We start from the raw sequence: 15,205 nt of genomic DNA on the forward strand, positions 1-15,205 counted from the left end.
GATAAATAAAATACCGAGCATAAAAACTTTTAATCGAATATTTTGTTTGGCTAAAAATAAATACAATTTTTGTGGCTTTTTTTAAATTCCTAAAGAAAAAGACGGCAACACGTTTTTATTGGAGCTATATTTGTAATCAAATTAAAGATTTTATTTTTAAACTCTTTTGAGGCTGAGAAAGGAATCTATTGATTATTGGATTCCACTTAAAACATAAGCAAGGAAAACTCACAATTTTGTAACTTCCCCTTTTTAATGGTGCTGATTTATGTGCTTGTTGTCTGACAAGGAAATACACACATACAAAATTGTTGCTAATAGGCTTGGGATGAGAGATGCCTATCGTAAAAACACATAAAAAGCAGCAGAAAGAGCAGCACCTCGCTTTCAGCCTGAAATTTTCTCCTTTTGGCGTCTCTCAGGTATATTTATTTTTTACGAAGGGCAGCAGCCTTTTGTGTTCTTCACACTCGCTCACAATCACTCTGTCAGTCCGTCCGAGGCAGTGAGACACAAAACACACACACTCCGAGGGCTTCTCTCGATCCGCCGGCCGAACCAACGCTTTGCTTCCATTCACTGCTGCGCTCCGCTGCACGAGACGTCGTCCCGGCCAGACAAATTATATCCTCGATTTCAGGTGACGCTTTTAATTGTTTTGCAACCAACGACATTTTGTCTGGATGAGTCAAGCAGTCCTATTTAAAAAGTTCCCTAAATGCTAGGAGAATTAATAAGAAATTTAATTTTTGTGATAGTCCAAAACCTGGTACAAATAAGCTTAATTTTGCATTATTCTAAATTTTCTCTTTGTATTCAATATATTCGTAGCTAGCCATTTTTCATTTAATTCCACTTAAAAAAACTTAAGAGGTGGAAAAATCATGTTCATAGCAAAAAAATTATATGTCTATTTAAACAAACAAATTTTAAAATATTTGCTCGTTTTGTTCCCCCAAATTATGATTACTCATTAAAAAATAATATCAAGATATATATTTTTGAAGTAAAATGAAATCCCTGGAAAGCTCAATTATTTTTCAACAACCCGTTTTTTTTTTTAATCTTATGGGACTGGAGATTTTATTTATTTTCCCCAAAATTTCTAAAACGTTGAGAGCTGTCAGGTTAAACAGCTTTTTCCTTGACATGACTCACACAAATCCAGACGTGAACGATGGTTATTTCGATTGAATAGCCCCTTGAAAGCTGCCCTGTGACAAAGAAGGCTCATCCATCCCCCTGTGTGTAATGTGTGCGCTCAGGAAGGAGGCGTCATGCTGTCGATAATTATTGTGTGGAGTGGCGTGAAAAATACCTTTCCCTCTGGCTGACCCCTGCTGGACAGGAGCGAGCGAGGCGCGTCAGGGTATTAAAGTTTCTAAATGGTGACAGTTGAGACGAGCTGCGTTTCCTGGAAAATGAATATCCCATTCTGGATACTTTTCGTCTGCTGTGAGTATATTTTCCATTTGTCTCGCCTCATTTGTAAAATGAACATTTAAATTAAAAGAGGAAATTACTTCCTTGAATGAATCAGGCATTGTGGAATTTTAAGCCTCACATCAGGGAATAAAAAATTAATATTCGATTGAATAGTTCAGCTAGGCAGAAATAACTAAATAATCAAAATTTTAAATTCTTGGAGGGCCAAAAATATTAATTTACCTCATTAAATTAGCATTGAAAAGTGGAGCTTTACTCTTTGATTCTCAAATATAGAAGCAAAAAAGGTAGATGGAAGTTAAAAACACGTTTTTCTCTCTCATTAATTTTCTTCTTTTCGTGGTCAGGGTTTCTTTTTCTAGAGGCAAAAGTGCGAAATTAAAAAGCGTGTTTCTCGTTTGTTTTTCGCATCGTTTTCATTTGTGAATTGTTTTCCTGGCTCCTTAATTAACCCACGCGAAAAAAAACTATAAAAATATATGTGTTTGCATAAAAAGTGATGATACCTCGCGGTGGGTCTTGACGAGATCGCTTCTAAGGATTCTCATTTTTAATTTGTTTTCCTTGGGCCTAAACTTCGCCGCGGGCGCATGGCAGCGGCTCCGAATGGCTTTGTTGCTTTTTATATCATTCTTGTATTAATTAAAATTTATTATTTTTCCTCCTCTTTGAAAAGAATATTACATAATATTGTCATTTCCTGCACACTTTTTCTTTATTTAGGACAAAACTGAACGATTGTTCACAAAATTTAAAGTAGGATTGAAAAATATTTCAATTTTTACTGATTTTTACTCAGCCAAGTTCCTTCTACTAACTCTCTCTAGTCTTTTGTGAAAGACGAGTGTGAAGAGTGAAGGGATGATTTTGGGTAAGGGGCGTCGGGGAAAACACATTCCTGAAACAATGAGACATCCTGATTTAAATTGGAAACCGTGGTGCGTGTAAATTGCTTTTTTTTCTGTTAAACAAAAACACAATAACATGCGCAGCTTATCTTTTTGCTCAACTTAATACGCTAAAACACGCAGCGCATATGGTTGGAAAAATATATATTTTTATAGAGTTGAAAATTTATTCATTTTTCAATTAATTTTTGCTTATTTACGTAATGATAAATAATTAGAATAAAGGAACCTTTCTGTTACGAATGCATTTTTTAGGCGCTCTCATCCAAGGCGCTCTTTCGCTGGTGGAGACGGTGCAGCTGGATTTGGACACGGGGGTTGTGAGGGGCTACAGCAGACTAGTGCACTTCCTGTACGCGCCATCGACAGGGTTCTCGGCTGACTGCAGCAAAAGTGCCGTTCTACGGGTCAATTTCGAGCCGAATCACCAAGCGGTCAAAATCTCACTGCGTTACTCAAAGCCAAAATCGTGGACCCTTCACATTGCTGATGGATTCAGAGCTGAAGGATACGGCCAAGGTATATTTAATTTGCTTTAATTGTTAAAAATTATATTCAATTGGCTAATTATTTTCCGATCAAAGGTATCTCACGATTTATAGTATTTTATTCAGTATATTGCCATATTTGTTGTACATAAAAACTACATTGAACATAAACCTTGAATATTCAATCTGTGTCCCCCTAGGAATTAAAATTATTTCATTATTAAAATACTTCTTTGGAAGCTTAAAAAATAAATAATTTTTATCTAATTCTCTTTAACTTCTTTAATAAAATTTTTAAGTTGCTTAAGATCAAATAATAAAATTCTAATAAATGTTTAAAATAATTAACAATTAAAAATATTGAAACAATAATTTAATGAAATATATTGTAATAAAACATTAAAAAATGTAAATTTTAAAATTATTTTTGTTCATTATATTATAAGATTTTTTAATCATTATTTTTTCTAGGTGAGCCAGGATCTCATCTTGAACTTCAAGTGGTCAATAGGCAACTTCGGGTGTACGGTCACTCGGGAGACCCTGAGCAAGGTCCACATCAGGCGTCCTTCGTCATCGCCGACGCTCCTCGGGTGTTGCTGAAGGCCCTGGATGGAACCATCAAAGTCAACGCCAAAGCCGACTTGTATATCAGCGCCGGCCCCACACCGAGCCTCACGTGGCATGACGGCCGTCTTTTGCAGAGTCTGCCCGCATCTTACAAACCTCTGCGGACTCTCTACCTCGGTCTCAACAGGGCTCTCGACGGACCTTGGTCGTCAGGGTCGGGACTGTGCGAAGTAAACATTACCATGATGGAGAAGGAAGGTAAGAAGAGTGCATTTATAGGCAGAAATAAATATATATTTTTTATATTATTTTTTTAAATGTTATAAAATGTTGGAAAATGTTTTTTTTTTTTAATACCATTCAATATTGGAAATGGAGAGAAAAAGTACTTCAAAATTTCCGCTTGATTTGATTTTTGAAAATAAACCTTCTAATTTTTTTTTTTACTTATTTTCAAAATAATTAAGTTGAAAGTCATTTTTTTTATTTTTAAATTTTTTAGATCAATGTCTGGAAGACGGCGGTCCAAAGTGCAGTCAGCACGCAATTTGCAGGCCGACGAGAAAATCTCACCGCTGCGTTTGCAAAACTGGCTGGGACGGTGATGGCGAAACATGCTCAGGTGAGTTTGAATGGGAGTTTTGAAAAAAATTTGCTCTGCGTGTGTACGCGAATGACCATCGCTCTACTGCCAATAATTATCCGCTGCTCTCCTTCGTGCGGCTAATGAGGCTGCCCTTCCAAGCGAATCTTTTGATTTTTGATGTTGCGCTGCTCCCGCAATTACAAATAATCGGGGCGCTGGCCTGTGTGTGTGCCAAGCTTTGATATCGAGATATCGAAATTTTTCTCAACAAAAGGCAGACTTGTGTAATGTGGCGCGGCGGTGCTCGGGGATTAAAGTATGACGCTTTGACATTTTGGTTCATGGAAAAAGGCAGTAATGATGCAGTGCGTGTACTTTTAAAATGTTTTTGAAAGAGGAGGACAAATTGAACCCATCTCGCGTGTGTTCTCAAAATTACTTTTCATCGATTTTGCTGAAAAGTTTAGCAAAATATGTAAATAACTGTGACGTAATTCTTATTTCTTTTTTTAAAACAGAAATTAATTTTAATTTCTGCTCTCTTTTATGCAAAATAATTGTGGATAAAATTTTAATTTTAAATATTTTTTACATTTTTGTAAAGATGTGGATGAGTGCCGTATTAAAAACGGCGGATGTGCCCACATTTGCGTGAACACCCCTGGTTCTTATTACTGCGAGTGTTACAAAGGATTTGTGAGCGACTCGGAGGATCCGCACAACTGCGTCGACCGGGACGAATGTCGTGCAGAGGGTGCGCACATCTGCAAGGACCAGCGGTGCGTCAATACCGTCGGCTCCTTCCACTGCTCTTGCCACTCGCCCCTGTTCACCCTCGACACCAGCGAGGTCCGCTGTAAACGTAAGTAAAAAAAAATGTAATGTATTAAACATTCTATAAATTTAAAATATATTAATATTTTTTATGCAAAACATCCTTTAATTTTAATATATAAAATATTTGTAAATTTGTTTTATTTTATATAATAATTCTTGTCATTTAATAATATATAGAATAATTTTAATAATATTAACATAGATTGTATTAAAATTAAATAAACAGTGTTGCTTTCTTTTTTTTTTAATGATTGCTTTGAACATCAACATTTTGTTTCAGTAGGTCTAGTGACCATTTATGTAAATCTGTGGGGCTCTCATAATTTCCTCCTGATTTTTCGATTCTATTGATACGATATTTCATTTCATTTATGAGTAATTAATTTTAAATTACATTAAATTAACATGTTTATGATATAAGTTATGATGATAGTTATGTAACCAAAATAACTTAGGCATCACATTGGAGCTATATAACGCTCAAAGTTATTTACTAAGTTTAGGATTATGTATTGAAAGTCTTTTATGTCATAAATTTTTACAAAAAAATTTGTTATGCTTTTCTTTTGACACGAAGTAGGAAAAAATGCATGAAAAAAAACACATATCTATATTTATTCCAATCTGCTTGAAAATTTGAGTTGTATTGTGAATTTAATTATTCTAGCGGCGCCGAGTGCGTGCGTCGGTTTTGGCTGCGCCCACAGCTGCGAGTCGAGCCCACGCGGGTCCGCTTCCTGCTGGTGCCGTCGCCACCACTTTCTCAACCCCGACCTTCGCTCCTGCACCCCCACGTGCAGCGCCGGAAACGGCGGCTGTCAACACCGGTGCGTGGACACTGAAAACGGACCCACATGCACCTGTGCCCTCAAGTACCTCCTCGGGCACGACCAGAAAAGCTGCAGAGGTACTCGAAATGAAAAAAATTTCAATTTTGAAAAATAATTAAATTTTACAATAATTTGCAAGCATCCTGCTCTGTGAATAATGGCGGGTGTGAAAAGCTCTGCGCTAACACTGATGTTGGCAGCGTGTGCAGTTGTCCCACCGGATTTTTATTGAACCGAGATGGAAAAACCTGCAGAGGTGAGAAAAAAATTAATATTAGAAGGATAAATTAATTTCTTACTTAAAATTTTTATTCTTTATTTGTAAAAAAGACTCATTATTGGAGTATTCAATCAAAATCAATTTTATATTATTTTGATTGAATATAAAAAAAATGAAAGTAAATCTTGATTTAATTTATTTCAACAACATTTAACATATAATTATAAATTTAATAAATGTTTACAATTGTTTTTAGATGTTAATGAATGCACTGAGGAAGGCAAGTTACGGTGTCAGCACCGGTGTATCAATTCCCTTGGAAGCTTTGAGTGCGTCTGTAATGAAGGGTTCAAATTGAGCGCCGATTGCAAATCGTGCGAGGACTTGGATGAGTGCGAAATTCAAGGTGTGTGCGATCAAAAGTGCATCAACACGCACGGCTCCTTTTACTGCACATGTGAACCTGGCTACCAGCTTTATGGACACACGCATTGCGCAGGTACTGAATGGAAAATTATTTAAATCTTTATATCACTTTTTATTGAAAAATAAATTTAGATATTGACGAGTGTTCGGTGGACAATGGAGGATGCCAGCAAAAGTGTGTAAACACACAAGGAAGTTTCTTTTGCACTTGTGAATCAGGATATCGATTACATTTTAATAAAAAGGACTGTGTTGGTAAGTTTAAGATTATTTAAGCTGATTTAAAATATTTAAAAAAATTAACAAATATTTTCTTCAAATGAAATTTTCCTGAACGGAACAATTTAAATGGCAATTTTCCCCAAAATTTTCTTTTCTTTGTCTCTTCAAGATTCAACGGTGTGCTTTGCCTTGAAACCAGCACCAAAAACTGAATTGAGCTGTCTGAGGGAAAGTGCGGTGCACAATTGCACTTTTCGGTGCCGGGAAAACGCAAGCGTTACTTCAGATCTACCAAAGACACTTTTTTGCGGCCTCCACACCAATTATTTGTGGCAATACGGCGAGAAAGTGACAAAGCAAAGCAACGACATCCTCCTTAGTTGCTCAAGTATTTAAATTTTTTCTCTAATAATTATTTTTGTAATAATAAATCCTAATAGATGATATTCATCCTCCGAGCTATATGACGCAAGCTAAAATCCTAATGGCCGGCACTAAATGCAACCTGACCAACATGAATGGCACAATTTCCGCCGCCAGCCAGTTTATAGATAGATTCGCAGGTCTGTTGATCATAAAATTATTTAATTTTCTCTTTTATAGCTTCAAATTTTAGGAGATATTCGATGTATGAAGCCAAATTGCAACCTGAGTGTGGTCTTGGCGACCTGCGAGTATTCGCAGAAAGCGCTCTCCAAGGCCGACCTGAAAAAGGGCGAAGCCACAAGACTGACAATTAATATTGTGATGGCACCAAAATCAAACGCTAAAAAACCAGAAAGCCCGAACAGCACCAGAGACATGACTGACAAAGCTCTGAAGGCAATGATAGGTTGGTTCAGAAAATTCGTCAACTCTGGGAAGTTCAATGGGAGGTAAAGCTAAAAAATTTAACTGGTTGCGACAAGCAGAAAATTTATTTTTCCTTCACAGAATTGCTGCAAATGATTTGAAAATGGTCCCAAAGACTTTACGGTTGCAGAAAAACTTTCTCCAAGTGTGTCCTAAAGGTCTTGTTAAAGTGGACAATATTTGTGGTGAGTAACAATAACTTACAATTAGTTTAAATTTATTGACATATTAAAATTCTCCAGTTGGTTGCGGAGTTGGTTCATATTATTCGGAAGAAGATGAAAAATGCCTGCCGTGTCCTCCAGGTACTTACCAGCTAATGGAAGGTCAAGACAAGTGTGTTCCTTGCGAGGCAGACCTTAAGAGCAACCTTCACCCCGCATGCATAGGTTCATAAATAGATTTAAATTTATGAAGATCATTTTAGTTAAGTTGATTTTATCTCATCAGGTATATGCCAAGCTGGGACCTTTTCATCCGATGGCCTCTTGCCCTGCCACCAGTGTCCTCAGGGCACATATCAACCTGATATCGGAAGGACAACTTGTAAATCGTGCGGTTTGAATGCAACCAGCATTTTCACTGGGTCGTCAAATTTTGAGCACTGCACCATCAAAGGTATTGAGAACGGTTTTAATTCAATATTACTGAAGCATTATTGCGCTTAACTGAATGTGAGCAAACTAGGCAACCTGCTTTACTTCTGAGTTGAGCAAGTTGCATAAATCTGAATTTTTAGATGCAAAGAAAGAGAGAAATATATAGCCATTTTTTATTATTTGCCCATAATCTTGAATAATTAAGTAGAATTTTATACATTTAAAGATAATATAAATAGTTTTCTCATAGGATTTTTTAATATTTTAAATTTAATTTTTTTTTTCTTAGAACCATGTGAACTTGGCTATCACCATAACATTTTCTCCGGGCAGTGCGATCCGTGCCCTACCGGCTACTATCAGGACCAAAAGGGTCAACCTTATTGCAAAAAGTGCCCCGGAAACTCGACAACCGATTTCGCCGCGTCTTCTGACGTCAGCGATTGCAAAAGTAGGCAGATTTCTTCTTATTTCATCTGAATTGTTTTATATCAACTTCTTTTATTGCGACTAGACATAGAATGCGTGAGTTTCATGGGCGAGCTGCAGGGCTACGTGCAGTCGCCAAATTATCCTGGAGACTATCCAACCAACGTCGAGTGTGTCTGGAATGTGAAACCTGGACCTGGCAGGAGGTTGCTGGTCATTGTGCCCGGGCTCGACCTCGCCGACGACAAGTGCGGCGACAGGCTCGTCATGAGAAAGTCAAGTGAGTCACTCTGCTCGTCTTTTCCCAGCCAATATATTTATTTATCATTCGCTTGCCAAGTAAAAGCGAGATCGGGCGCCACTCGACGTCTCTTTTATTACGACTCACAATCAGTTGCAAATATTTTGATTTATAATTTTTTCCAATTTTTGCAGAGTCTCCCTATTCTGCCATAACTTTCGACTCGTGCAAGAGTTTAAGTCGTCCCATCGCAATCACTTCGCGGACCAAAAATTTGTGGATCCAATTTCAGTCGGACGGGAATTTGACAGCCAAAGGCTTTAGAATTCCATTCGTAACTTACGAAGGTAGAAAAAATTCGATTTTTTTCTTATAAAGATTGTATAAAAACAATTAATTTAGAGGGGTACCAGACATTGATCGAAGATATAGTGCAAGACAGTAGACTGTATTCTTCTCACAACCACCTGGAGATTCTAAAGGTGAGAATTTGTTAAACGCTCCCTGAAGCGCGCCTTTATTTTTCGCATGCACAGGACCGAAAACTTTTGGACGCTCTGATGGAAGTGATTGCTCAGCCGTTCAACTACTACAAGTACGCCAACGAGCAGAACAAAATGTTTCCAGCCTCTTTTATCAGACTGATGACACCCAAGGTCAGAAGGTTCTTCGATTTGCACCAGTGACTTTCAAGTATTGATAGTGACTAAATAAATTTGAAACTTATCTGTTTGTATAAAATTGACATCAGCTCTGATGGGCAATCCTTGTGTAAATAATCAATTTAATAAAAAATTAATAATTCTTTCATAAGTAAAATGATCATTAGTTTTTCTCATTTTTTTTCCGTTGAGAATTGATACAAAAATTATTAAATCCATATTTTATTTCGATTATACCACTGGCGCTTTCGCAAATAACATTAAGTAGCCAAATCTCACTGTCAATCTGTTGCAAGTGAATGAGTCAGCAGAACTAGCTGTGTTGCGAGTTGGCGTTCGCTGGGTCGACGACGGATTTGGTGCCTCTCACAACCAACTCCTGTTATGCATTCTGAAGGAGCAGCTTTTTTCTCCTCGGCTTACTTCATTTGCCAAGTTGCATGGGCGCCTTGCTGAGTGAGAAAATCGAGAATTACACATTCAAACTCCGTAATATAAAAACTTGCAATAATCCTAGGGACGCGTACAATGGGTTAGTCGTCGTCGTCATTAGCCCCCTGGTACATCTCGGCTTCCTGCTTCACAGTTGCACCTTCTTGTTCTTACTACAGCTAATTAGCTGCAATGAGCTCTAACAATATAACATCAAGGTGAAATAAGTAATGTTGGATATCGTCAGAAATAAAAAATTAATAAGATCTTTACAATAATGTTACATTTTTTTTTTATAATTTTTTGTCAATAATTTAAAAAATTGGTTGGCTAAAATATCAGAAGACACTGAAGCTTACTTATTTTTGATAATTAAAATGATTTATGAACTTTTTTAATCAACAAAAGAATTAATTCAGTAAATATTTGATGATTTTTAGTGTCACAATTTATATATTTTTAATTTTTTTTAAACATAATACTAATTTAGCTCTATTTTATATTCATTTTCTTGGAATTAAAAACTAATTTTATAGTTAAATAAAACAGCGGAAATTTCGTGTATGTAATACAGATGTATCAAAGGTTTATTCAATGAACTGTGACTAGGAGACATGTACTTCTTAAAAACTACAAAATATCATTGGGGGCGATTATTAAATTATAAAAAAATTTGGTATATGTGCATAGCGGATTAATATTATGAAAAGTGGACAATTTTCATTCCTTTTTTTGATAAACGTGAGACTCGACTTTTTGTTGCATTACGCTTATTGAATTTTGGTGCGATTCGGTCTGGCGGTTAACGGTGCTCAGATTGGTTTTGGTGCCGACCGCCTTCAATTATTGCAGAATTTATTTGTTCAATTGTGCTTGAAAGGCACAGAATTGAATTAACGCGTGGTTAATTGTCACACATTGGAAGCGGTGAAATATCTCTAGACAATTAAACTCCTTTCTTTGACTCTTAATTCGTTAAACTGCATGACTCACGCTCCAATAACTTTAGATACAAATAAGCAAACGTGCCGTGAAGTATTTCGCCGACTTCGGTTTGTTTGATGTGGAAAATAATCAATCGGCGATTCCTTGAGGCAAACGCTACTGGCATAATAGAAAGTTTGACATTTTTTGTACTTCAACATTTTTTTTTCAGAAAAAAAAAAATATACATATATGCGTCCAGGAAATTTGTTGATTTAGAAGTGACATATATTAGGGACGAGAGAGTGCTGAATAGTCATTATTCAAATTAGCACGATCCATTGTGCAAAGTAAGATTATAACAAGACAGAAAAATAGAGAAGAGGAAGAATGGCTTTCTATAATGGTTCTCTCTGCTCTGAATAATCAAGAGTTGAATATTATTTGGTTATTAATGCATCATTGTAATTTTGAAACAATGCGTGACTACAATAGAAATACAATAAGGAAGGGAAGATATATATAAATTTCGACCAACATTTTATCACTTGACATCTGATTTCAAAATAAATAGACGCACTACTTTTAAATTTACACAAAGTGGTTCTAATTTTTTTTCTAAGCAATAAAATTATCAACAGGCATGACCGATATACGTATAAAATCCAGGGTTGGTGTGAAATCAAAACTTTCTCAAATACAATAATTTGTCCTTAATGCTAATGGTAATCAACGGCGCCTCAAACTCATCTCGCGACTCATACTAAAGTGTCCAACACGTACACCCCTTCCTCACTGCTGCTGTGCAGCGAACTGAGTCCCGTGTCTGAATTCGAGTCCGTGTCACCTTCGATCTGCTTCCTGATGGCCCCGGTGCTACTCGCCGGCGTTGAGGTCACTTGCGCGAACTGCTTGGTCAACATGGCGTGGTGCAATTGTTGCTGCTGCTGCATCTGCTGGTGCTTTTTATACATGGCCTCCTGGAGCCACTTCTTGAGCTGCTGCTCCTCCAGTTCGCACTCCTGAAGCTCTTCCTGAAGGTAATCGAGCAGACGGTGTCTCTCCTGCAGCTGTTCGCACGTTTCCTGCAGTCGCACGTCGTTTTGTTCCACCTCCATCTGCTGGGCCGTGGACAGGGCGTCGGCCTCTTCAATCTGCTCCTTGACAATGGAAATCGCTTCGCTCGTGATCAGGTCCGTCGCTTCCTGAGTCGGTTCGGCTTCGGACAATCGTCTCAACTTGACGTGAAGCTTGACCAGACATTGCTCCTCCTTTTCCAGACGCTTGTTGACCCTGACGACCCTTTCCCACAGGGCGATGCACGCTCGCGTCTCCACAAGCGCCCTTTGCGATTCGGCGTCTTCCCCTTCTCCACCCTGATCCTCCTCATTTTCCTCCTGAGCTTCCTCTTCCTCGTCCGCTTTGGCAGGCTCAACTTCGGCGACGCCACTGTCGTCCTCGCCGCCCTTGTTGGCGTCGAGGTCCTTCAAATAGGTCTCAAGGAGGTAGTTTGAACCGAGTCGTTCTTGCCGGGAACTGTGCACTTGGTCTTCGATGTGGATAATCTGCTCGTCACGGTCGTGAAGCCGACGTAGCTGCGTCTGAATGGTTTCGCCCTGGGCCAGGATCAGTTTCATCAAGTGCTCGATGGTGTCTGAAAATTGCTTGTTGTCGCCGTCGATCAACCGCTTCGGATGGACGGTCTGCAAAAGTCGCGCCCGGTTGTGGCCCCGCGAACTCCGTCGGTGGTGGTGCGTTTTGACCTCGCGGGGGGTGGTGGGGTTGACGCGTTTCAGGGTGAGACGCACCGCCTCCTGCTCGTCACCCCAAGCCGTCCAGACTTTGAGAATGCGAGATCTGCCGTCAAGGGGTCGCTCGACCTTTTTCCAGCGCTCGACGATCGCGTAGTGTTTGTTTTGGTGCTTCTCCTCCTTGTCTTTGTTCTCGGGGTTGCAGCCCTCGGAGCGGAGCAGCACACGGATGACATCATCACACGTCGTCTTGCGGCCAATGCCCGAGATCCAGCGCTGCGCCCCGTTTATCCAGATGGGAATTTCGGCCGGCTGCGCAGTCATACCTCCAGAACTGAAAGAAAACAAAACTATTAATAAAATTGCAGAACGAGATATTCAAAAAAAAATAATGGACTTTAAAAAAAAGTAAAAATGGAAGAAATAGGCTACAGTGCTCGGTTAAATGGTTTTGAAATAAAGTAATTAATTTAAAAAGTTATAGTTTCTTTTTATCTTTTACTTATGAATTAATATTTACTATAATATCTATTTTACCGTGCAAAAATAATTTGTTATCAGAATGATATTTTTTTGTTAGTTTTTATTATTTTTGTAAATTTTATGACCCGGTGAATCTTGAAACCTTGGCAATATTTCACGCAGCTTTGAAAGACCTCATCTTTCCAAATAACGTGTGAAGAGCACGTATATGATAAATATCCATCTCTTCACCAAAAAATTGTGTGCGGAGGCCCCCAACTTGGGTATATATCAAGAGAATTAACTCCTCAAGCATAGTTCCTTGAACCACGCACGTCTCTCTCCTTTCGCAGAGAGTAGGCTTCTCTCTCTCTCTCTCGCGAAGATAAACAAAAGTAAAACCAACTTCGGCGGTGCGTGTGGGTATAAAATGCAATATTCCGCTATTCGGAAGAGAATCGGAGAGTGTGGTGCGTGATGAAACGACACGCATGCACAACATAATGGAAAGGAAGGAAGCGTGCTGAAATAATTTTTTTTTATACATTAGAGGACCCTTGTTCCCTGGCGAACAGGTGAGATTTGGAAATCACGGGCCGATTTATTGATTCGCCGTTTTAACGAGCCGCTTAAGAGTAGTTTTCTCATATTGTTGGAGTCGATTATTATTGTGTCCCAATTATGAGAGGAACCGTTTAAGGATATAGAGACGGCAAATATTTGGAAGTCAATTTGCCAAGCAAGTGGCTGTGGGGGATCGTCCGCGCCGTCGTGACTTCTAACGTAAAAGGCTCCAGTCACGATGCTCACGATGACCCGCGATGTCACGCAGCGACTCAATGTGAACATTTATCAGCAACACCGGCAGCGCTTTGTACGCTCATACAATTTAATAATCATACACAAGAAGCGTGGTTAGTTGGCCCTCGATTGCGGTCGAGTGCCCAATTTAATTAGAGGCATTTTCACTTTCGTACAAATATAAAAAAAAATGGCTCGAAAATTAATTATGTTGCTGTTCTAAATTTTTGTGTTCCCTCTTCTCCCTTATAATTATAACAGAAATTTTGTTTTTTTTAGTTTAGGGACATGTTAATGGTCTAAAATTAGTGCCTTGCAAGGCTTTGATTTAGAGCGCTGCTTATTTATATTTGTCGCAATAGAAAACCAGATTTTTAAATCCCAAATTTAATAATTGCTCTCTGAATTTCCCGTTTTTGCCCTTTGTAAAAAACACACTTAATGAAGGCTTTAAAATTTTACTGCTTTAAATTATTTCTCTTTGATATAATTGTACGGGTCAGCCATTAAAGATCACCTTCGCCAGACATATTTATGGCACAAAAGATATGTGAACAATCCTTGGAGGAAAATTAATTATATGCGAATAGAGAGAAAGAAAAACTTTCTACGCACGAAAACTAACACAAAGCGAGAGTTCATCTGCCTGTGGGAAGACCATAAAACTGTGGTGAGCGCAGCCTTGGAGGTGCATTACTATTGATTTAATTGCAGCAAAATGCATCTCGGAGTTTCTCGAAAATCGCCTTCGCCGGTCTGTGTTTATGATGCATAGATAAACAACAAACGCAGCACCACTTCCGTTTTACTAATTATTTGTTTTCGCATTTACATGATAATTATGCCCGCCGTGTTTTTGTTTTTTATTTTGTGTCGGGGCTTCTCTTTCTCTATCATTAAATCCGGCAGCATTGCTCGTTCGGTTATATTTTTGTGAGATAAAAATCGTAATAAAATTGAATAAACCAGCGGCGGCGGCGACCGCTCATTCCACAGAGGCCGAAATTAATCTTATGGCAATTTGTGAGAAATCTCATCTCGGAGAGCAGCCAGACCGACCAAATTTTCTCATCACTCCCATGGTGGTTTTGCGCAATGGAGCGTGATTTATGTAAATAATCGATCCGCGTGGCCGATTTCCGTCAATCAGCCACATTTTTGTGGAGTAAAATAATATAAAGAGATTGGGCGAGGAGTTAATTTTCGCATTCGGATTCAACGTCCGGAAATGCTTACAAATTCTTCCACGTGCATATTAGATTAAAATCTGCTGGGTTCATCTAGCGCGACAGAGAGTTTGTTTATTTTCCCTCTCGTAAAAATTCTTCCCACTGCAACAATTATGAGTTGCCGAGTTCAGAGACTTTTATTTTCACCCTAAATTTTCATGAGAAAATATGCAGAGCAGAAACTTTGCATTTCATTTCCTTTATTTTAATATTAAAGTTCATCTGCCGTTGAGAATCGATTTCTGGCAACGAAGGAAATAGCGGATAATTTTTTTTTCAAAAGCTTTTTG

At 38.4% G+C, this 15,205-nt stretch overlaps 2 protein-coding genes across 4 annotated transcripts in view; one reads left to right on the top strand and one right to left on the bottom strand.

Annotated features, from left to right (window-relative positions):
- Window positions 1–507: 507 nt before the first annotated feature.
- LOC132200625 (signal peptide, CUB and EGF-like domain-containing protein 1) lies at window positions 508–9,429 on the top strand. The gene is made up of 21 exons (XM_059626242.1): window positions 508–640; window positions 1,266–1,455; window positions 2,610–2,873; window positions 3,314–3,670; window positions 3,915–4,034; window positions 4,603–4,860; window positions 5,503–5,742; window positions 5,805–5,921; window positions 6,142–6,384; window positions 6,444–6,566; window positions 6,703–6,921; window positions 6,974–7,096; window positions 7,150–7,408; window positions 7,467–7,570; window positions 7,628–7,774; window positions 7,836–8,003; window positions 8,274–8,435; window positions 8,499–8,693; window positions 8,849–9,001; window positions 9,057–9,136; window positions 9,191–9,429. The coding sequence occupies exons 2-21, from the start codon at window positions 1,386–1,388 to the stop codon at window positions 9,338–9,340; spliced, it is 3,552 nt and encodes a 1,183-aa protein (XP_059482225.1). The 5' UTR covers window positions 508–640; window positions 1,266–1,385; the 3' UTR covers window positions 9,341–9,429.
- Window positions 9,430–10,303: 874 nt separating this feature from the next.
- LOC132199604 (ras association domain-containing protein 10-like) overlaps window positions 10,304–15,205 on the bottom strand; it is a 44,365-nt gene continuing 39,463 nt past the window's right edge. For all 3 annotated transcript variants that reach the window (XM_059624451.1, XM_059624450.1, XM_059624452.1), the window contains one exon: window positions 10,304–12,757. In XM_059624451.1, the coding sequence (XP_059480434.1) occupies window positions 11,431–12,757 (1,327 nt within the window). In that variant the 3' untranslated portion in view covers window positions 10,304–11,430. The remainder of the gene's footprint in view (window positions 12,758–15,205) is intronic.

Source organism: Neocloeon triangulifer, unplaced genomic scaffold (assembly GCF_031216515.1).
Source record: "Neocloeon triangulifer isolate White Clay Creek 2 clone unplaced genomic scaffold, ASM3121651v1 ptg000014l, whole genome shotgun sequence".
NCBI lineage: Eukaryota > Metazoa > Arthropoda > Insecta > Ephemeroptera > Baetidae > Neocloeon > Neocloeon triangulifer.